Consider the following 23724-nt stretch of genomic DNA (forward strand, 5'->3'; position numbering starts at 1 on the left):
CAGTTTGAGGGTACACAGGAGGCATATATGTATATACTCTATGTGTATGACTATAATAAATACAGTTATCCTTTCCACAGTGCAGGATTTTTTGGCCTTCCCTTTGTACTAGAGAAGAAGTCTGATTTTTCTCTTTTTCTTTTATGGGGTGTTTACAGTACCTTATTTTAAAATTTGGGTTAAGTATTTGGTTATAGGCCCTGTGTTGTCTGCTGGCCTTTGCATGGAAAACGCCCCCCAAATTCCTGTTTAATTTCTCATGCCAATCTGTGATACATTAAAACCTCAATGGGGAAATTCACCATGTGGAAAGGATAACTGCACACATATTACACACATGTATAGATTTGTTTAATAGAATTGTCAATAGGCAAATCACTCCAAAATGTATTGCATTTAGTTAGTTTGGACATGATGACCTCCGTACTAATCCCATTTCTTCCTCTGAGCCTGGAAGAGGAGATGGTTGAAGACATAGAAAGGGGAAGAGGAGTTGGGGAGAAGAGCTGGAAATCAAGGGGGGTGGTAGAGAAGGCCTCAATCTTTTCAGCAAAGCAAGGAGTTGAGTCATCTGCTGAGAATGAGGGGAAAAGGAAATAGATTTAGGGGGTTGGGGCCCTTGACGGGCGGGCAGGGCCGGGCTGTGACGGGCCTCAGGGGGCGGAGGCGGAGGCGGAGGCGGAGGCGGAGGCGGCGGCAGAGGAGAGGGCAGGACGACCGGCTACCGCCGCTCGCTCGGGCTCGTGGTCGCGCTCGCGCCGCAGGGAGATGGCTCAGCGTATGGTCCTCAGGAGATTCCTGGCCCCCATCTTCTCCAGGAAGCTCCCTCAGTGTCACCAGGCACCTCTTCCTCCTGAGCTTCTAGCCCAGGGCAGCCCTCGTAGACCCGCTGCTGCACCCAGTCTGGCCCGGGCATTCTCTACCACCAAGATCTCCAACGTTACCTTTAACGTCCAGGATGGGCCTGACTTTCAGGACAGAGTTGTCAACAGTGAGACACCAGTAGTTGTGGATTTCCATGCACAGTGGTGTGGCCCCTGCAAGATCTTGGGGCCCCGGTTAGAGAAAATGGTGGCAAAGCAGGAGGGGAAGGTGCTGATGGCCAAGGTGGACATTGACGACAACACAGACCTCGCCATTGAGTATGAGGTTTCTGCTGTGCCAACTGTGCTGGCTATCAAGAATGGGGATGTGGTGGACAAGTTTGTGGGCATCAAAGATGAAGACCAGCTGATTGGCTACTGAGCTGGGGCCCTCCTAGAAGAACTCTAGTCCTTTCCAGTCCCTACCTGTCTAGCCCCCCCTTGGCCCATCCTATGTCTTTCTGGGGAAGGGGTTCTTCATCTCCAAACTTGGGAACCAAGAGCATTTCCCGGTTATCTGACTGCAGAGGACTGGTCCTTAGGGAAGTGGTGCTGCTGCTGATGACCATGGGGGATAGGGCTGGGGATGGGAGCTTGGAGTTGTTCTCGCCTTCCCATACTTGATTCCCTACCCCCCCTCCTCCCATCCCCACCACCAAGCCCACCCTAACCTAGGTCCCAGTTGTGGCCATCTCCAGAGGAGACTGGAGAGGGGCCTGCACAGGGCTACTTAATAGTGGGGTCACCCTGTTTTGACTGTGAAATTTTTATTCTTGTCGTCTGGTACCTGTGCTTTATCACAGAGGCTCCGGGACCCTGTGCCTGACCTATTTGCCACATTTTCTCCTCTGATGCTGTTTTGTAAAAGAAGAGAGAGTTATACATACATATGTATATGTATGTAAAATTCCCTCATTTTGTAGGTCTGTAATAAAGAGAGCTTTACTGATCAAAAAAAAAAAAAGATTTAGGGGGTTGGACAGGAAAAGGATTTGGAACAGCTGTTCTGACGAATATGCTTTGCAAACTGGCAAGTGCTGTGACAATGTGAACTATTATTATTGGGGCCCAGAGATGGCAAAAGGCCAGATTCCTTGCTAGCGTTGTGTAGGAGAAAGAATGCTAGATTTGGAGCAAAAAAAGACTTGGTTTACAATTCTAATTTTATCATTTATTAGTAGCACTTAATTTTTGTGGGCCCCAGATTCCTGAGCCATAAAATGAATGGATTGTATCAGATTGAAAAAAATTAATAAAAAAAAGCAAAATGACAAATGCTGGAGTTGCTGTGGGAAGCAGGTACATTAATATACCGTTGGTGGAGCTACAAAGTAATCCAGCCATTCTGAGAAGCAATCTGAGACTATGTGCCAAAAAACTATTAAGCTGTGTATACCCTTTGGCCCGGTGATACTGCCTACTAGGTCAATACAAGAGAGATAAAAGAAAGAGGAAAGTGATCCATATGTACAAAAAATATTTATAACAGCTCTTTTTTTGTGGTGGCAAAGAACTGGAAATTAAGTGGCCAGTGGTGGGATTTCAGCCGAATCACACCAATTTGGTAGAAACAGTACCTAATTTTAGGTTGAGTTCTGTGAACCAGCTGTTAGCAGAGGCAGGGCCTGCACCCACCACATCAGCAGTGACGATGCCTCAACTCGGTTCTGTGGAGAACTAATTGTTAATTTATTTGAATCCCACCATTGAGAGTGGCTGAACAAGTTATGGCATATGAATATAATGGGATATTATTGTGCTATGAGAAATGATGAAGAGGATGGTTTCAGAAAAACCTAGGAAGACTTGTGTGAACTGATGCAAAGTGAAGTGAGCAGAACCAGGAGAACAATTTATGCAGTAACAAGATAATTAAAAAACCAAAACAAAACACAACTTTTAAAGGCTTAGGAACTCTGACAAACATAATGACCAATAACAATTCCAGAGGATTATGATTAAAACATGATACCCATCTCCTGATAGAGAGTGGATGGACTCAGAGTGCAGATTGAGATATTCCTTTAGATATGGCCAATGTTGGAATTTCGTTAACTTGACTATACATGTTTATAACAAGAGTTTTTTTGTTCTTGCTTTCTTAATGTGTGAGAAGGGGTAGGGAGGGAAAGGAGGGAATGCTGGATCTTGGCAAAAATAAAATTTAATTTAAAAAAATGAATGGTCTGGCCACTCAAGTGGTGGGGACTGAGGAACCTGAGTGATGGGGTTAAAAGATATATATATATATATATATATATATGTATATATGCATATATATTTATATATGCATATATAAATATGTATGTGTACTTTATACGTATATATACACTAGGGGATGACAGCTCACCTAAATCCCCTTCTAAGTCTATAATAACTACTAGGGAGTCTTTGGTCCTTTTGGCAATGGGACTTTAGAATCAGAGAAGAGTTTTGTTTTGGAAAAAAACCCAAAACCCTGGTATAAGAAAAGTCAGTCTCATCTTATTCTTTTTGCTCCAGACCAAACTGTACTATTTGATGCCCTCTGTACATGCCCTGAGCTTTCCCGCCCAAACTGTTGTGTTCCTTTGAAAAGGAATGTTTCCCACATGGCTATTCCTGAGTCTGTCTATGAGGCAGAATTGACACTACATGGGTTAATGGTGACTCTTATCTAAATTCATACAGAGCTAAGGATGTTTTATCCTGTCATATTTGGTATAATCATTTCCCTGTTTTTTCCTTTTATAGCAAGTTTATATAGTCAGAGCAAATGGTCAGTAAAAGATATGAGCATAATGTAAGTACATGAGAGCTTGCTGTTTTCAATCTGAATGTGTAGTCATTCCATGTCCCAAATAACTAGGTAAATTTGGGCTTGTCATCAGCCTGCCTGTATAGTCATGTGAAAAATTAAATCCCTGGAATAGAACATTCTTTCTGAGTGATATGGGAATAATTAGACAGTGGAAAAGAAGTTTGTGAAACAAAGGTACAAACACAGTGTTAATCATCATCCCATAGACTAAGGCCCGGATACATCTGAGCTACTATAATAAAATGTGTTTAAGATCTGAGCTATTAAGCCTAAAATTATATTGTTTTCTATATCCTAGACAACTTAGTAAATGAGTATTAGGCCTAGTCATCTGCCTGTTAATTAATTACTTAAAGTGTCCTCCCAAGTCTTTTATTATAATTGGAGTAAAGTTAACCTCTTATAAGCAAATTCATTTGCATAATTATTGAACTGAGGGATGCGATATCATGGTGTATTGTGGTGGCACTGTCTCAAAGAATTCAGAGTCAGACCACTTCTAATCCAAGTACAGGCCCTCAAAAGTGAGCTAAGTTCCAAGAGGAACCAGCGATTTAGTAAGACAACACAGGCAATTTTATAGTGCAATGATGCTGATTACACAACAGAAATTATGAATATTAAAAAGACAGGAGGGGTTTGTTAAGGGATTAGGTAATGGGGGAGGGGTCCCATCTACGGTTTGGTGGTCAAACATCCTGGTCATGCTGCTTCCTGATTGGCTAGCTATTGTGGTCCTGTCTGATCAAGATGGATAGTTAGGTAATGTGGTCCTCTCTTGGGCTAAATAGATGTTGTGATTGTGGTTGAGTATGAGAACACAGTTCTTTAAATATGTGAATTGAATCTGGGGGCAGCAGCTAGCTACGAGTAGTGGCTGTATTGAGTCTGGGGATCTCTGGTGCGGTTAAAATCAAACTGTGTGATTAAATCAGGACATGCCTGCTGTTTAGTGGGGCCCATAAGGAAAGAAGAATACTGGGGCTGGGGGCAACTTTATTAGGATTCCGTGGACTAAGGCCATACAGATGAGGGTTCTCGTTCATGTAAGGGCATAAAAAAGTCCATCCATTTTGAGTTGAGGTTCTTCAGATTTAGAGAATGTCACAAAGCCGTGTGAGACACCACTTCTCGTGCTGCTTTCCAAATATGTTTCCACGTAGAATCCAAAACAGCACCTCTACCTGAGCTGATCAATGGATCCATATTGAGTTGATCCTTTCTATTCTATGGAGTATAAGCAAATCTCCTTTTATTAATTGTTGAATGCCCCGATAGATGACTGTCACATTTTATCCCGAGCTTTGTTGTTCGTCGTATAGTCGCTCTCAGTACTGTACAGTTCTTTATGACCCCATTTGGGTTTTTTTTGGCAGAGATACTAGAGTGGTTGGACATTTCCTTCTTCAGCTCATTTTACAAGTGAGGAAATGGAGGCAAACAGGGTTAAGAGACTTGCCCAGGGTCACATACTAAGTAAGTGTCTCAGGCCAGATTTGAACTCAGGGAGAGTCTTCCTGACTCCAGAACCCATACTCTGTGCACCTAACTGCCTCCATTCATTTCAATATTGGACTTAAACTACTAGGAGACAAGCTGTCATGTAGAAACTTGTTCTCCATGGCCACAGAAAACAAAATTGGGATCATTGGACAGAAGGTACAGAGATAGAGACTTAATGAAAGGAAAAATTTCCTAATAGAGCTATCCAAATGTGTAAATGCACTGCCTTGGGCCTCACTAAGAAGGCTGCAAGCAAAGGATAGGGGACTGTTTTGTTGTCCAGGATGAGGTAGAAGGGACTCAACTCAGGCCAGGTTGGACTCCAGGGACCCTTCCAACAGTGAGATCCTGTGATTCTATTCCAATCTCTCCTTGTTCAAGTCCTGACCTTCACTTTGCTTACTATGTGCCAGGTACTATGCCAAGTTCCAGGGATACAAAGAAAAGCACAAACAGTCCCAGCCCCCAAGGATCATCCTTGAAGCATGCTCCCAGCTCCTAACCCTTCTTCTCTGGGACTTGACTCTGGTCTACCCTGTCCTCATTCTCAGGCCCTTAGGTACTGGGAAGGAAAAATACAAGGACCCCAACATGACCTGGGGCTAGCCCCTTCCTCTCACCCCACCCAGCTCTTCTACTTTGGCCTATCAGAGTGCACATATCAAACAAAGCTCCATGCATTTAGGACACATACATCCTATCTATAATTTTCACAAACTCTTTGTTCTTTGAATCAGAATATAGACTTTTGGAGCTTTGAGAAATCTTGGAAGTAATTTTGTCCAAACCCCTTATTTTACAGAGGCAGACTTGGTAATGCGGTAGGGTGGTGTATTTAAGAACTCAGTCTAGCCTCTCTACTAGACTCTTTAAAAAAAAAGTTGATACTTCTCACTTTGACATCATTTTCTTCATCTTAAATTTACATTTTTCTATGTTTATACGTTCCTCTCCTTTCCCTATCAACTTTTGACTAGTAACAAAGAATAAAAGAGAAAAAAGTAGTACAGTGAAACCAACCAAGTCTTACCATAGAAGTAATAATGAAGACTCGGTGCCAGGCACAAACTTTAGAATTATTCTCCCATTTGATCTTCACGACCATCCTGGCAGGTAGGTGCTATTATAGCCCCCCTTCTACAGATGAGGAAACTGAGGAAGAGGCAAGATGCCTTGTCTAGGGTCATACAGCTAGTAAGCATCTGAGGTCGCATTTGAACCCTGGTCTTCCTGACTCCAATCCGGGAACTCTATCCACCGTGCCACTTAGAAATAGGAAATGTTCCGTTTCCACTGTCCCCCATCTCTCCAAAGAGTGGAAGGAGAGGCATGTCTCATCATAAAGCCAAATTCCTGTGCAAACTCAAGTCGCTGCAGCTACTGTAACATAGCAGTAGAAGGAAATATATAGTATATAGGAAATTGAGATAGGGGAAATTGAGGCTCGGATTTTTATTTTTATTGCCAGATAAGGGAACTGAGGCCCACGGACGACAAGTAACTCGTCTGAGGTTGAAGAATGAATAGGAAGCGCAGGTCGGGTCCCCCGACTCACAGTCCTGCATTCTATCCACAACGTGGCTCTTTTTTCCCGGACTCATAGACTGGTGGGTAGATGGCCCATTTTACAGATGGGGAAGCTGAGGTCCGCTCCCTGCTCCGGGGCTTTGCCCCAGGACGCACTCCCGGGCAGGGGTCGGCGCGCCCCAGACTGGCCGAACACCTGCAGCCGGTCCCCGCAGGGGGTGGATTTCTCCCCGTGCGGGCGGGGCGGGGGCGCGCGGGGGGCCGGGCAGGGCAGGGCAGGGCAGGGGGCGGGGCCTGGCAGGCGGAAGTGGCCCCGGGCGGGGGCAGCGGCGATCGGCTGCGACCGGCCGCGGCAATGGGAGCCCCGGGCAGAAGCGGCTGCGGCGGCTGCGGCGAGCGGGGCGCGGGCGGCTGGAGGCCGGACACGCTGGCCGGATAGAGCGGGGCCGAGCGCGGCGGAGCCATGGGCCGGGCCGGGGTCGCGGCGGAGCCGTTGGCGTGGCTGCTTCTCCTCAGCCTCAGCCCCTCGGCCGCCGCCCCCGCCGCCGCCGCCGTCCCCGCTACCAACGCGAGCGGCGGCGGTCCGGGTGAGTGAGGGACCGTCGCGCGGTTCCCGAGCCGGGGCCGGGGCCGGGACCCCGGCGCCGCTGGGAGGGGCGGCCCGGCCTGGGGGCCGAGGCGGGGCTGGAGGAGCGGCGCCCGCACGCCCGCCTCATTGTGACCCGTGGTTGTGGGTGTGCTCACGGCGCTGTGCACCTGCTCGTTCCCCCGCGGCGGCCCGGGCTTGGGGGAGAGGGGAGGTTCCGATCCCCGAAGACTGCCCCCTCCCACTGATGCTCTGTGTGACCTTGGGCGAGTCACTTCCCGCCCCCGGCCTCAGTTTCCTCTTCTGTAAAGTAAGGGGGGCGGTGAGGCTGGACTGGCACGCTAGGCTCTTTCCTGGGATGGAGAGGTAAGTGGCCCATTCTCTTGGAAAGTCCTTCCTGGGGGGGCAGGTTCCTAATTGTAATTGGAAAAGGGGCATGGGCGGGGGGGGGGGTGGGGGTGGGGGGGGCGTTCTTTAAACTCCATGCGCACAAGGCAGAGATCAAGTTCGAAGCTGGTCTCCGACCAAGGCTCCAGCCAGGGATTTGGCAGGTTCAGAGGACCTGAAATGTTCCTGGAACAGGACCTAAGGACCTGAGTCAACAAACCAGCAAGCATTTATTAAGCACCTACTGTGTGTGCCAACCACTGTCAGGTCCAGATAAGTGTCAGATCTCTTCCAGACCAAGGCCATTGTAAGTAGTGTACAGGGATTGCCGTTTAGCACTCTGCTTCGGCTGTGCTGAGTCCAGTTTTAGTGTTCTCCGTCCTCCCTTAAAATGAACTCTTTTCAAGGTGGCCTTGCTGAGTGATGCAAGCTTTGGACTTTGAGCTAAGCTTCCTCAGTGTCCCCCGACTTGGTGTACTTTTAAGGTAAAGCCAGAGGAGGGAAGATACACTTTGTTGCAGATAGAGACAATAGGCTGAGTTTAGGAGCGTCCTGAAAGTATTAGGTGCCTAATAAATGTTTAATTTAGTTGGGTAATGATTTCTTGATTAAAGTACTGGAGGGCTGGATTCTGGAATAGAATTCCTGAGATTAAAGTCCTGGGCTGACTTCCTTCTTTGGGCCAGGATGTGGAGGTACAAACAGTCTTGAGTTGGGGTGGGGCTGTGACCTTTGAGACTTTTTTTCTGTGTGACAGAGCCCAGGGGAGGGGACTGGATGGTAAGTGACAGGGCACTTTGGGGAGGGGACTGGATGGTAAGCTTCAGAAGTGACCTGGAGAAATGTTTTGGTTTTTTTTCTTTCTCAACCTCCTAGAATTTGCTGAGGACCTCAAATAGGCCCCAGGGAGACTTTTGGGCCACTTCTCAACTTCCTGCCCTTTTTAGCTGTCTTATCTTTGTCTTGTGAGGTATTGCTTCAAGGGTTGGGGGAAACCACATGACAAAATTAAGTGGCAACTTTTTGGGGGGCGGAATCTTATTTCAGCTTTCAAATTGGACAGAAAACAAAACGGCGGAGTGGGAAGTTTGTTGGCTTGACAATTCAACGATTTATTAAGCAACTGCACTATATTTATTAAAGAGTCACAATTACTGGGGCTTCAAAGGCAGAAATGAAAAACTGTTCCTGTAAGTGGTACAACATATACAGAGATAAGTAAACACAAAATTGAGGAAGAAGAGAGAACTGACGTCTAGGGAGATTAGGTAAGGCTTTACCTATGTGGAGCTTTAAAGAAAGATAAAGATTTTAATAGACTGCGGTGAGGAGGTAGGAAGTGTGTTCTAGGCATGAACGAATGAAGCAAGCCCTTAATAAATTCTTACTCAGCACTGCGATAAATACTGGGAATGCAAACAGAATAGCTCTCAAGGACTTACATTCTAATGGGAAGACGACACATATGGAAGGTCTCGTCTGCAAATCAGATGGAAAGGTCCCATCGGCCTAGGGTGTAGTGGCAAAACAGATAAGTGTTAGTACCTCTTCCTTAATTTTATTTCTACTGATAAAATCACACCTATTTCTGATGCTAAGCCATTTGACAGCGCCAAGGACTCTTAATGAAAGAACTTTCTTTTTTGGGTCTTGAGTAGCTGTGGCTGTAACACTTTTGGGAGCAGCTGCCAGGCTGCATCTCTGCATGGACTACCCCTCAGGATAATGGCCGAGGGCATTGGGAAGCACTGTTATTCCCAAGGCTCTCAGGCCTCAGGTCCTAGGCCATTTCCCCCAAAGTCGGAAGGGAAGTGGTGGTGGTTTGACCTTCCTGACATGCTGCTGCCTCCTGTCTTCCCTCCAGGTGCCTTGATGCTTAATCTAGGTTGTCTTGCCTTCCTTGTGTGTGATAGTTAGTTGGGATGGCTGGTTCCTTCTCCACAGGAGCCATTTCCCCAAATGATGGTTATGAGGGCTGGACTGAAAGCAGGATGGGTAGTCTGGGGTAGGAAGGGGGTGTTGCCACTCCTAGGGCTCTTGTACTTCTGCCTGTCGGTAGCAGTTGATCATAGCATCTGTTGCTTGTGGTGATGACAAAGTTGGGCCTCCTTTCCACAACAGCTTATCCCCTCAATAATAACCATGGGGTCTGGGGGCTTGATGTTGTGAGGCACTACTGTTCCCAAGGTTTTTGGATGTAGGAGATGATGGTCAAGGAGGCAGCGGTGGTCGTTTTGGCTTACCTGACATATGTTGCCTTCTGTCTCCTCATCAAGGTTTCTGTCATGGGGACCAAGCTGTGAAGGTAGGAGATAGAATGCTGAGTTTAGGTAACTTGTCCAACAGTTGATTGGAAACCAGAGTTTGTGAAAGGGAATAATATGAATAGGTATAGAGAGGTTTAGGCTGGAACCAGATTGTAGAGAGCTTTAAATCATAGGCTAAAAAAGTTTGTATTTTATCTTAGCAGAAATAGGAAGCCTCTAAAGTTTGTTGAGCAGGGAAAGACCTGTGCTTTAGAATTATTTTGACAGCTACATGTTAGCAATTGGGAGGCTATTGATGGCTGCTTAGAGGTTGTCTCAGAAGTGCAGAGGTCTGAGAAGAGAGAGTTTAAAAAAAAAAGGACATGTTTTGATACCCCTACCACAGGTGGATCAGTGCTTTGGAGTAGTTTATTTTCAACTGCCCCCTTGGCTTCTCTGAAATATTTCTTCCCAGCTCCTGTTCCTTCCAGGAGTTGGTGCCTTCTAGGTTTGCACTGTTTGGAATGAAGGTCTGTTTTTCTTCTCTGAGTATTGAATTCCTGATTTAATTACTTCAGCACCAGTTTCCCCACTTCTCCATTCCATCCTCCTACCTCTGGAGTAATGGCCTAGGTAGTTGGATTATTGCTACCCTGTTATTGAGGGGAGGCCTCTGTCCCAGAGTGACCTCTCCAGCTGCCTATTGCTTATCCCCTCCTGCCTCCAGCAGCGAGCCTCTGCTCCCTCACCTCCAAGTCATATTCCAGACCCGCTCTTGGAGCACGGCCAGCCCAGGTCCCCATGGATTCTACCTGTGCCTTTGAGTTGGGCTGTAAGCACAGGGAGGTTATTATTTCCCTTGGCCTTAGTTCTTTCTATCCAACTATGGCCTAATACATAGGCCGGGGGGCAGGAACAGGCCAGAGGCTTACCTGAGATTGATTTTTTGAATGGAAGCTGGGAGGATTTCCAGACCAGAACTTCTGGCCCCTCTGCTCACTGCCCTGCTCAGCCGCATGAAGGGGCTTGAGGAGGCAGGCAGGGTAGGGGGTGATCTTGGGGCAGGGTTTTCCCTGGCCTGCTTGTCTTTCCATGGTGTTGTGAGTGATGGCTTGATGTTATTCAGTGGTTCATGTATTCATGAACCAAAGCAGTGGGCTTCTTACACATTCAAAACTGGCTAGAGAACTAGAGGGAGAAACCAGAGGAGGAGTGGGGCTGTGTGTTTGATATGGCAGTGCCTGGGCCCAAATCTTACTTCCTGCTATGAAGGAGATTTTTGAAGGAGTCACTGAACTTGTCTCCATTTCTGTGTCACCTTTTTCCTGCTAGACTGTAAGCTCCCCTTCTGCAGACTCTGTCTTCTGTATGGTAAACTCTTAAGTGTTTGTTGAATTTGTGGTGGAAAGGGTAGTCCGAGTCACCACCCTCTGGTCTAACTGGGATTTCTAGAGGATGTTTGGAAGAGTGAGTTCCTTGGCATGAAACAGTGCTGTAGAAGTGGATGAGCTTACAAATATTTTCATATTCACACAGTCACCCACACTCCTGCACTCTTTGTGCCACTGGGTGCCCAACTTGTCATCTTTCTGCCTTTTCTTAATCCATGATATCCTGCTCCTCAGACTACTGACGTTTTGCCCTTGTAACTTTCTTAGGGTGGAGGGCAGGTCAGCCAAGTTTTAATTACATTTAATTGAAGCTGTCAAGCTGTGGGATTATAATCCTGAGCCATGTCACTGAGCCCTTTTAGTTAAGGCCCCAGGTTGGCTGGTCAAACACCTTTCCTTCTGGCGTCCCAAGGGAATATAGACTGGATGTAATTGGAATATCTGTCCAAAGCCCTTAACACTGTTTTGTATCCTGGAAGGTACTCTCCAAAGGGAAGCCTACCAAGCTGATCCTTTTTGGGGGGATATATGTGAATGAAATGGGGGTGTCAACTCTCTGCCACCTCCAGGAAGAAGGGATGTCTAAGAAGTAGAAGCTGCTGCTGTAGGTGTCTGGTCTCTTCAGAGAGCTTTAGAGAAAATCAAGTCTTACCTGTTTTCTCAGCCAGTGTCCTCAAGGAACTCTTTCCCTCTGCCAGCTGCTTTTCTAGGGATGAAGTTTCTGGGACAGCTCCTGTGTCTATTGCTTTAACTTCTTAAGACAATATGACTACCTTGCAATGTGACCATTTCTTAAGAGGCTGCAGGAAGCCTTCATAAGACCATGTTACCACTTTGTGTTTACCTGCCATTTACTGTGACTTCTGGTGTTGTAGAAGGGACCATTCACCAAGAAAGGCTATGCTGGGGTCCCAGGTTTAGTGTGGAGTTGCTGCTCTCAGCCTTGGAGGACCCTGTCACTTTTTCCCTCTGACCCTTTTGAAGGTACAGCTATACAGGCAGACGTGTTCTGAGGTCCTTAATTTTTTTCTTCAAACCCTGCCTAATATCTTTAATGCTGGGAGGGAGAATTGAGGTATGATGGAGAGGGTTAGTTATTTCAGATCGACCTGGATTATTCAACAATGGGATAGTAAGCCCAAGTACCTAACAGCAGGATTTTACATTACAGTGGAGTTGGGTTATAACATATTAATAACCTGATTGGATTGAATTGAAACACAGGCATATCCATTATAACATTACCCTGACCAACCAATTTCACAATAAACATTTATTTTAGTGCTCTCCATGTGTGAGAAACAGTGCTGGGTATTAGAGATAGATGTGACATAGACCAAATGCTCTGGAGGTGAGAGAGATCACTTTCAAATATTGGAAATAGGGGACTGGGTAGGAAAGCCTTTGTGGAGAAAGGGGAGCCTGAGTTGTGCCTTGAAGGAAAGGATATGGATTGGGGGTAAGAGGAAGTCCATTCCAAGCACAAAGAATGAAATGGACAAAGACGAAGGGGTAGAGACCAGTCCATTTGGGCTGGAATGTAGTATGCTGAAAGAGGTATACTAGTATGAGAGATGGCTGGAAAGCAGGTTGGAGCCAGATTATGGATGGCTTTGAATTCCAGGATTAGGAGTTTGTTTGTTTTTTATTGTTGTTCAGTCATTTCAAACTCTTTATAACCTCATTTTGGGGTTTTCTTGGCAAAGATACTAGAATGGTTTGCCATTTCCTTCTCCAGCTCATTTTACAGATGAAGAAACTGAGGCAAACAGGGTTAAGTGACTGGCCCAGGGTCACACAGCCAATAAGTGAGACCAGATTTGAACTTAGAAAGATGAGTTTTCCTGACTCCAGGCCCCACCAGGGATGGGGAACCTGCGGCCTGGAGGCCACATGTGGCCTTCTAGGTCCTCAAGTGCAGTTCTTTGACTGAATCCAAACTTCATGGAACAAATCCCCTTAATAAAAGGATTTATTTTCTAAAATTTGTACTCAGTCAAAAGGTCGCACCCGAGGACCTAGAAGGCCACATTTGACCTAAAGGTCTCAGGTTCCCCACCTCTGCCCCACACTCTATCCACTGTGTCACCTAGCTGCTCCTCTTTGGCTTTAGGGAATCATTTAGGAGTTTTTAGAACAGTGACCTAATCAGAGGCTATTGTATGAAAGCTGTTCCTATTTCCCTAAAACTTTGTGATCTGAGTCTTTACTCTGTTTCTTTTTTCTTTCTTATTTTTATGAGGTGCAGGGGGGCATGATGGATGGAGGGAACAGAAGCTCAATGAGATGACTCCCTGCCTCCTGGGAGATTCTTGCAGCCTCCCTTTAAGGAAACACAGCCTACCCCAGAACCTCATATCTTCTCTGTGTCTTCCTTTAATGTGCACTATTCACTGCTTCCCTGACGCAATATCTTCTTTACTTTTCCACCTTCTGGCCTTTGTTCTCATTGCCCCTTCCACCTTCACTGCATTTTATCCTATTCTGTTTATTAATAGGCTGCCTAGCCTCTAAGGCTCAGTTCAAATGCTATGCCCTCCATAAAGCCTTCCCTTATCCCTTCCCTCCTCTCCTCATCGGAAATGAGCTCTCCTCTGAAGACCCATAGTATTCTGTTACCTCTCCTATGTAATTGTCACAGTTTGTATTATGGGTTGCTATAACATGATCTCCAAAGAGTTGAAGCTGGGGATCACCCAGAGGGTAATGGAGAAGCATGAGGTGGATGTGAGCAGACTACAACTTATTTCAAATGAGAAATTATGCCAAAGACTGTGTAAAGAATGTTATGAGAGACACGTATGACTGGGAAAAAGATGAGCTGGCTATTGTTTAGAGTGAGGGATCGTGATAGGCAGCCTGTATACTCCATTGGCATAGATGCAATGCCAGGAGAATGAGAGGAAACCCTCAAGAAGAGGACCCCCTGTGGCAAGGACATGAACAAAAGTGCCTCAGGTTAGGTCGTACATGAGCTATAATTTAGTGAGCTTATCACTGAAAGGAGCACCCACATCACAGATTTATTGGAACATATTTACATACTATCTGTGTACGTATTTTTTCCTCTCTTAAACTGTGAACTCTTTGAGGTCAGGAACCTTTCTAATTCACCTTTGTCTTCACCTCAGAGCCTACCACAGAGCCATATACATAGTAGTTTTCAATAAATATTTCTTAAATTTAAATTCTCATAATAATGTCCTGAGGTTTGAAGAGGATGGGACTGACTTTGGCTAGAAAGCTAAGGAGAGCTGAGGCAGGAGGCAAGCGGAGACTTTACCCAGGTTGGATCTCATTGCTTTGTTCTGGAAACATGGACAATATAATGTTGAAGAAAATGATTAGTAATGAATAGTCATTGGAAGGGCCTGGCTTAGATTGAGAAATTGACAAGATACCCTGCTGCTAGTCCGGGGTATGAGGCATAGGGAACCTTCAAACTCAGGGAGAGGAGGATAGGCTCAGTATGGGTTATTTGGAGGATTATTTAGTGGACACTATCCCCAATATCTCTGTCTCTAACATGGAGATGAGCAAACTGAGTCCCAAAGAGGGGAATGGACCTACTGAAGGTCATATAGGGAGTAAGACAGAACTTGGGATTTGGACCTACATCACCTAAATCCTATTTCAGCTCTCTTGGCACCATTCCACCTCTTGAACTCAGAGAAACAGTTCCTTCATGGAAGAGTGAGTCTACCATAAGGACTCAAAGAAGACTAGATTTCCCTGTCCTTGTCTAAGGTCCCCACTGGGTGTGCATGTGTATCACAGTATTTGGAGGATTGGTATATATTTGAGCCTGATTTGTTCTCTGGGAATGAGGCCTTGGCTTAGTCTATCTAATCCCTCTGGAGCTGAGTTGGCCCTGGGCCTCACAAGGGCTGTGTGAGCTGTTCTGGCTGAGTCAGCTACTGAGGGGACTCAGGCATCCTGACACCTAGTTCTCACTATGCTGGGGATCACTGCTGTGCTTGGATTTCTGAGCATATCCCTCAGTACTCCTTTTTGGTACCTGGAGTATGTCAGTGGGTCCCATATCTTCCCTTGATTCAGTTAAGCATATAAAAGAGGCTGAGGCTTCAGCTCATGGGCTGAAATCCCCGGGGGAAGGCTGGTGTGAGACACTCACAACTTTAGCAGATCAGGACTTCCACCTGTGACCATAGAACTGTAAGAGTCTTCAGAGGTCATCTAGGCCCCTCTCTACCTGAAGGAGAAAGGCCCTCATCTTCAGCGTCTACAAGTGCTTGAATAATGTCCACTCAAAAATTGACAGTAAGAAGGAAATAACTCTGTAGCAAGGCTTTGGTTTTGTGAAGTTCTTCCTTATATTGACGTGACATCTGCTTCCATAGAACACCCAGCCATTGGTTCAAGGTTTGCCCTGTGGGGCCAAGCAGAATAAGGGAAAACCACATGGGATCCCTTTACATGTTTTGAAACAAAGCTAATGACTCCGCAAGACATCAAGAATAGAAGATCCAAAAGATATTTTAAGATGATCATTATGTGCCTCAGTCTCCTCTTCTCCAGGCTCATTATCCCCAGTTCAGAGACCAAAAGCTGAGTCGATACCTCCTGGTCCCTGGGATCAGAAGACTTCAACTTGGGTCTGTCACTGTCTATTGTGTGACAAGTCCCTTCACTCTGTATTTTTCTCCCTAGTTATAAGATAGGAATGATTTTTCTGCTTTTCTCAGATATGCTTTGGCCTAGCATCATCTCTTGAGACAACTGCTTTGTCAGTTCTCTCAGCCCTAAGGTTACTGGAGCAGGAGTCCCTTGGTAACTGGCCCTGTGGGAAGTTTACCCCTTACTTCCTCTTCCCACTTGTCAACCCCTTTCAGTCATTGGTGCCAGCCCTCTATTTAGCCTCCTGCCAATCCTGTTTTTGCTGTCGATCCTGAAGGCATTGACTCAAGGAAATCAGTCTCTTCCTGACCCTAGTTGGGTCATGGTAACATTTTTTCCAGGATCCAATCACTTCAACCATCTCCCTGATAGCCTCTGCCAGGACATCAGGACTAGAGAAAACTGGGGTGGAGATGGATCAGAGGCCTTCAAAACTGTCCACCATCCCCTTCTAACTTAGGGTCTTCCGCTAAAGGAATTTGGAAGTCTCAAGCCCTCTAAATCTTCTATCTTGAACACTCCTAATCCAGTCTGGAGAGAAGCCTATTTGAGCTAAGCTGATACCAAGCAAGATCTTTCTTTGCTTCCTGCCAGTCTGACTAGGGAAAAGGGGTCAGTCAGAGGGGCACTACCATGGCCCTGCCATAGGTTGGCTTCAGTGTTAAGGGAGCTTGGGAAAAGTTGAGATCACATTCATCAAATTGAGGGCAGGGCTATATCTCACTCCATGCTTCTTTACCCAGGAAGAGGGCAACCTAAACCCTCCTGGCACTGAATGTCTCCTGTATTTACAAGCAGAATATTTAACTGTACCCTCTCCTTCACCTCAGCTCCATGGTGATTATCATGGTGAGAACACTCAATGCATCATTTTTAACCTGAACTCCAGCGGCCTGGTGGAGAACAGCTGCTGTTCCCCCAGGAACAGACAAGCTAGAACCTAGGATCCACCACATGTTTTCCTCTGGGACTTTCTGCTAGAGTTCACTCAGGCCAGGCTAGTAGTCTGGAGGTTGAAAGTGACCCTGAGGCAGCATGGTGTGGTAGAAATAGTGTTGTTTGGGATTCAGGAGACTTGACTTAGGGTGTGTAACCCTTCCTCAATGTAAAATGAGAATAACTCTGCCCTATTCAGTTAAACAATTTCAACAAACGTTTTTGAAACCTATATGAAAGACACAGTGCTGGATGCTGGCAAAAGCTATGACACAAACCCTATTCTCAAAGAACCAGCAATCTATTATGGGAGGAAGGGGGTGGAAATGATATATACCCAAATAACGGTAGTTAAAAAAATTGTTACACATAGGAATAATTTACTAGGGATAGTTAAAGGCAAAGTGCTAGGAGAAATTTGAGGAGGAGGAGACCATTTTCAGTTGAGGTGGGAGGTCATAGGAAGTCAAGGAAGGGCCCACGGAAGACATGGCACCTGCATGTGGCTTGGAAGGAAAAGAGATTTTTCAACAGATGTAGCTGGACAGAAAGTCTGTTCTACATATTGGGCGAATGTTATCAGCAAAAACATTAAAACAGAAGGTAAGATAAGAATGGGAGTTGGGCGATAGATAGTCCAGTTTGGGTGAATGTAGTGTACATGAAGAAGGATAATAAAAAGATACAGCCAGAACAATAGATAGGAGCCAGATTGTAGAGCAGTTTAAATGCCAGGATAAGGGAGCTAAACTGTTCGGTAAAGCAGTATGTTTCTGGCATGTATAAATAGGGGCAAATGCTGGGCCCAGAGTCAGGAAGACCCTGGGCATTTGAGAATGCCCAGAGAATGGGGAGAATCACTGTGTTATTGGGTCTGAGGTGAAGAGGGGACTCTCCTGCCTCAGTTTCCTCAACTGTAAAATAGGGATAGTAATAGCACCAACCACCCAGGATTGTTGTAAATATCACGAGGTAATATTTGTAAAAAGTGCTTAGCACAGTGTCTGGCATATAGTAGATGCTTTAGAAATGCCCCTTTCCCTTTCCCTTATCAATTACTACTATTAATAATAGTAGTAGTAGCTTAATTTCATATAGCACTTTCTAGTTTTACAATAATAATAATAACTGACATTTGTATAGCACTTAATGTTTACAAAGTACTTTATGCATATTATTTCATTTGATCTTGAGGGCAGCCTTGTGAAATAGATATTGCAGGTCGTATCAATTCCATTTTTCAAATAAAGGAACTGAGACTCAAAGAGATTAAATGTTTTGCCCAGGGCCACACAACTAGTACATATCAGAGGCAGGATTTGAACCCAGGTTTCTCTTTATTCTAAGTCCACCTTCCTGCATAACAGCCTTGTGAGATGAATAGGGAAAGAATTATTATCTCCCTTTTACAAATGAAGGAAACTGAGGCCTAGAGTGGTCACGTGACTTATCAAGATCATCAAGATGATGGAACTGGGACTCCAGTCCAGCTTGTTCCACTCTTGAGATCACCCAGTGGTCTTTCCATTACATTGCCTTCTTATGGTAAAGGTCCACACACAGGAATATAACTCTGGTGGGTAAGGACAGCATTTATTCACTGATGGCCCAGCATCAGCGACTCATGCCAGCTGTGCTCAGAGTAGTTGTTGAGAACTTCACTTTATCCATGCTTCTCAGCCCAGAACCTGATGCTTTGTATTTCTGGATATATTGGGGGGTAGAGGAGAGGGGGGGGGCGCCACGCTGAAGGGGAGGATGGGGGTATTGTTTGAATCAAGTTGTCGTTCGCCCCTGGGAAGGAGCAGTCCTCAACAGACTGCCCCACCCTAAATGATTATTCCTTCGTCTCCCCTAGACCTGACGTATTCATATGAGTACTTTGTCCAGAGCCCCCAGAAGTTGTCCTTCTACAGCTGGTATGGCAGCGCCAAGCTCTACCACTTCCGGGTGCCTTCTGACACGATGCTGCTCCGTTGGTTGCTGCAAGCATTCAAGGGCCCAGGCTCTGAGTGCACAGATGTGGAGATCACCGTGTATGTGACAACCCGATGCTCTTTTGGCACCCTTCCACATCTGCCTCTCATGATATCCCGTATCCCTCCTACTGTACCCTTGCCTCTCGCTGGTACACTTCCCACCCCACTCAGCTTCCTGAGGGGCCCCCAGCCTGTATTTTAGCTTTCTCCCTCATATAGCCTTGACTTGGGCTGCCCAAGACCTTGATCTCAACTCCAACCATTTGTTCCCATCTGCCCTTTCTGCTGGGGGAGAGGGAGCACGGTCTCGATCCCTCCCTGTTCTTTCTGCCTCTAGCCACTTCCGTTATGGTGCTCCTCCAGTCATCAACCCTCTGGGCACCAAGTTCCCAGACAACACCACAGTCCGGCCCTCATTTTCCATGAAGCTGACCCACAACAACACTATCATCAACGTCTCCAGCCCAGCACCTGGTGACTGGTTCATCGCAGCCCACTTGCCCCGCTCACCCCAGAAAATAGAAGTAAAGGTAAGAGTGAGGAGGGCCCTTCTCTACCCTCCCAGGCCCCTCTGGCATGACAGCCTCTCCCTGATGTTACCTTCTCTTTCCCTTGGAGACCCCACACAAAGAGTACAGTGACCTCTCTCCTTTAAGAGTTCCCCCTTCTGGGGCAGCTAGATGGCATGGCGAGTAGAGGACTTGAATTCAAATCCAGCCTCAGACAACTTGACACACTTACTAGCTGTGTGACCTTGGGCAAATCACTTAACCCCAATTGCCCTGTCTTCCCCCTCCAGAAAACCAAAAAATAAAAAAAAAAGAGTTTCCGCTTCACCTCACCGTGATTCTCCCCATGAAGATCCCCACCATGCCATTTCTGAAGTACATATCCAACAGTATCCACCCTCCCTCTCTCATCTCTCCCTAGGGTGTGGCCACCCCCTGTACCTACATCTTCCAGCCAGACATGCTGGTGCTACGACTGACTGAAGTTACCATTCTACAGCCTGACACGCCCCTCTCTCAGACCCTCTCTGGCTCCCAGTTGAGGCATCTCAAGTGAGTTGGGGGTCAGAGTCCTCAAGTACAGGGCCCTGCACTCAAGAGGGGATTGGGCATTAGATCTGCTTGAATCATCAAATTTTAGAGGTACATCTGTTGTCTGTCACAATTCTGTGCCCCACTCCCCCCCAAATTCATTATTTGATTCTCACGATATCCAATTAATTTCAAAAACATTTATTAATACCTGTTATGTGCAAGACACTGTGGTATATGCTGAGGATACAAAGTCAAACAGTCCCTGCCTTCTGGGAGATTATATTCTACTGGGAGGATACAAGATGTGTACAAATAAGTAAATACAAAGTGTATAAAAGGTAGATCCAAAGTAATTTCCAGTAGAAAGAATACAAAAAATGTAGGGAATGAGGTGGTGGTGGAAAAGCGTAGATCAGGAAAAGCCGCGGCGGGGGGAGGGGGAGGCATTCCAGGCAGGGAGGCAGGAGGCAAAATATCTTGGATGGTGGACAGTTATCAGGTCAGTTTGACTAGAATAAAGAATATGTGAAAGAGAATAATAGGAAACAAGGCCTCAAGGGGGAGGCCTGTAGTTGGTAAATGATGCGTTAGGACTAAAACTGAGGACTCCTAACTCTCAGTCCCAAACTGAAACCAAGTGGCAAAAGGGGTGGGAGGGGAGATTATAAATGATGTGGCAGAGAGAAGTGGAGTGGGCGGTGGAGGGAACTATAGAGACTGGTCAAGGCCTGGGTGTAGGGCTTTTCTCAGGTAGCTGTAAGGGAGGCTATCACCAAACAGTCCCTTTGGCTTACAGGGTCTTCATCCCAAGGTACACCTCAGACCTCCAACTAGAGCTGAGGAGCTGTATGTCTAATGGGAGCCAGGTCTGCCCAGTACGCCTCATTGTTGGGCCCAACACCCTGCCCCAGTCTTTTCAGAAGGTCATCGGCTGTACAGACCAGCATGAGCCCTGCCGTCTGCACCTACCTGCACCCCCCTGGGACACTTGGCTACAGGTGACAGCCGAGGGCAGGGCAGAACCCAACGTCAGCGTGACCTTTGATGCTGTTGCCTCCTTTGCAGGTTGGCCAGCCCCTGGTGTATCACTATCTTCACAATCCTGACACTACAATAATTTTCTGAGGCTTGGGAAGGAGATGCTGCCACCCCATAGCTCTTTATTCAAACCATTCCCTCCCTTCCCATTGCTTTGGGAATAGTTGGTTAGAGTTGTACCCAGTTCTTCCTAAATCCCCCTCAGAACTGTTCAGCTCTCACTATTAGCTAAATCACATGGAATCTCAAGCTGAAGCATTCCCCACCTATACTGGCCACAGTACAGCCTACAAATCCCTCCTGAGAGTTGCTTCTTGAGGTAGCCTATTCTCTTCCCCTGATTTTTCCTTAAGATGATTTGGCCCATACACCTGGAGCTTCCTTTCTTCCCATCTCTGAAAATAATCCTGATCCTCTCCTTCTGGACTCATGGAAGCCATCAAGGTTTTCTTTCCCCAAGATACACCCCTTTCCTGCTTGGCCCAAGTGATGCCCTACTGGGCTGAATGACCTACTTTCCTTCCTAAGGCTGCTGAAGGTCTCTCCCCTTCCCTCATTGTATTCCCCTTCAAGATCTCTTCTTTCCTGAGTCTGCAACTTCCCTCCCTCCTAGCTGCTGACTTTCATTCCCTTTGTTCTCTGGGCAGTGTGCCGGCCAGGGAGTCTGGGACCCTTAGTTGTCTCCTACATCAGCCTGAACCAGAGTCTCAACGCATCAGCAGCCTCCTTGTCCATGGGGCGAAGCCCTTGGCACCTTGGCAAGAGGATGGGTGTGGGCAGCAGCCCCTTTTCCCCTGTCGGGGATTTCCAAAATGCCTCGGCTCTGAGTGGCTTCTGCCTCCTCAGCTACCCGGTTATTCGGGAGGAGCTGGATGTGGTTTCCGTGCGCTTCTGGCCCCTGAGTGGTTCTGGGATCATTGTGTGGTCCAGTCCGCCCACCCTGTTCCTGATCAATCTCAACACAGGCATGGATAGTGGCAGCACCTTCATCGTCAGCCTGAAGCTCAATACGGTGCCTGCCCAGGGTTGGGATTGGAGGGCAGTGGGTGGGAAGAGATTTTTCTCTGGAATGTGATGTGAGGAAGTTTTCAGAGATATTATAGGTCACCAGGGGCAATGTACCCATTGCCGGTATGCCAGGTTTAGTTCCTGACTCCCTCAACAATTTCACCTCAGTCCCCAAACTTTCTAATATATTAATTTTGTCTTTGATGAGAGACTTTTATTTCCCAAAGAACTTGTTCTGGCAGAGATTAGAAATTGCCAATTCTTTAAATATTTACCAAATGCCTATTATATGGCTGGCCCTGTTTGGGGGAGGGTGAGAAATGAGGGAGAAAATGTGGTCCTCACTGTCAAGGAACCTTCAGTCTAGCAAGGGAAGTATTTGTCCGTACATTTAAGCAGCCGTTTACAAAATGCTCGATATGTATAGGACCTTGCTCTGGACAAGCAGTGAAGGAGATAAGAGAGATGAGCAAGCCTTGGTCCAGCTATCCAAGAACTCACCACCTAAGTGGGGGAGCAGAGTAGAGAAAATATAGAGAAATAAAAACAACACAAGGAAGAGTGTGTTAAATGTAGAGGTGTCACAGAACCAAAATGTTTTGAGTCTTGAGGGGAAAGAGTACTAAATTGGTAAGATAAGAGAAAGTTTCATGGAGAAAGGATTTGAGCTGGACCTTTGAAGAATGAGTAGATAACAGATGGAGCCTAAGGAGGTGTGGAATTGTGGGGCAGGGTTAGGATTCCAGGAAGTGTAGCTCCCTGGGCAAAAACAAGGATTTGAGAAAACTTTTAAGAACTAGGTGAGTAGACCCAGTCAGAGAAGGAGAGACCTGGGGAGGGATCACTGGATGTATGTGGAAAAGAAGTATAAGGAAATCAGTTTGGCTGGAAAATAGAATGAATCATGGGGAGACGTATGAGATCCAGATGGAGACATAAGGTGGTGCCCCACTGTAGAGAGCCTTGAACTGTGTCTTCCAGGAAATGGAAAACCTATTAAAGGTTTTTGGACCTGGAAATGATGTGCTCCAACCTGTGCATCAGAAATTCATCTGGCTTTGTATTCAGAATGGATTATAGGGAAAGAAACTGGAGGCCAAGAGACTGACTAGTCCTTTACAGCTTCAGCAGCCCACAGGCCTGCTTCTTCAAGGACCTTACAGTGGAGCTGAGAAGAGAAAGCTAGCACATATGAAATAGTTAGAAAACAATACGAGGTAGACTGTAGTATAATCATTCACACATAATTATAGTCTGTATTATGTTGTTGATATGAAAGAGTATGGTCTGTTTTATGTGAAAACTACCAAAACCGTTTGTAGAAGAGGAATCCTCTGGGGTGGTCAAGAAAGTTTCATGGAGAAAGGATTTAAAGTGCTTTAGAGGAAGGATAGAATTTAGATTGGGAGAAGGTGGGGGCTTCAGCAATCAGACCAGGCCCACGCCTTTCGTTTCAGGGGTAAGGAGAGGGGAAACAGGGATGGAGTTACACCTATTTTTCTAACCTCTGAGCTAGGTGGGGAAGGTCTGAGTTCTGGGCCTAGGCTAGGGGTAGGCAGAGAGGCCTAATACTGACCATTGGAATCTGTCCCTTGCAGACTCTGGGCAGTAACAACATTTCAGTGGTTGGTTGCCTGAGTGCCACCTCGCCTGTTCTCAGCCTCAATACCTCTCAAAACTGCACTACAGGTACAAGAATGAAGTAGAAGCCCCTGTCCCTGGAACCTCTTTTTCTGGGGGAAGAGGTGCTCCTAGGGGAAGACCCCTGTCCCTGGAACA

The 23724-nt window shown here is 46.3% G+C and overlaps 2 protein-coding genes across 2 annotated transcripts in view; both read left to right on the forward strand.

The window, feature by feature from the left end:
* Positions 1 to 730: 730 nt before the first annotated feature.
* LOC118831163 (thioredoxin, mitochondrial-like) lies at positions 731 to 1245 on the forward strand. The gene has a single exon (XM_036738334.1). It carries the CDS (start codon positions 769 to 771, stop codon positions 1243 to 1245), a length of 477 nt encoding a protein of 158 aa, XP_036594229.1. The 5' UTR covers positions 731 to 768.
* Positions 1246 to 7024: 5779 nt separating this feature from the next.
* PGAP6 (post-glycosylphosphatidylinositol attachment to proteins 6) overlaps positions 7025 to 23724 on the forward strand; it is a 30979-nt gene continuing 14279 nt past the window's right edge. The window contains exons 1-7 of the mRNA XM_036737336.1: positions 7025 to 7280; positions 18736 to 18913; positions 19194 to 19386; positions 19787 to 19917; positions 20696 to 20964; positions 21585 to 21949; positions 23544 to 23634. Of these exons, the coding sequence (XP_036593231.1) occupies positions 7157 to 7280; positions 18736 to 18913; positions 19194 to 19386; positions 19787 to 19917; positions 20696 to 20964; positions 21585 to 21949; positions 23544 to 23634 (1351 nt within the window). The 5' untranslated portion in view covers positions 7025 to 7156. The remainder of the gene's footprint in view (positions 7281 to 18735; positions 18914 to 19193; positions 19387 to 19786; positions 19918 to 20695; positions 20965 to 21584; positions 21950 to 23543; positions 23635 to 23724) is intronic.

The sequence above is a fragment of the Trichosurus vulpecula genome, chromosome 9 (genome assembly GCF_011100635.1).
Source record: "Trichosurus vulpecula isolate mTriVul1 chromosome 9, mTriVul1.pri, whole genome shotgun sequence".
Lineage (NCBI taxonomy): Eukaryota > Metazoa > Chordata > Mammalia > Diprotodontia > Phalangeridae > Trichosurus > Trichosurus vulpecula.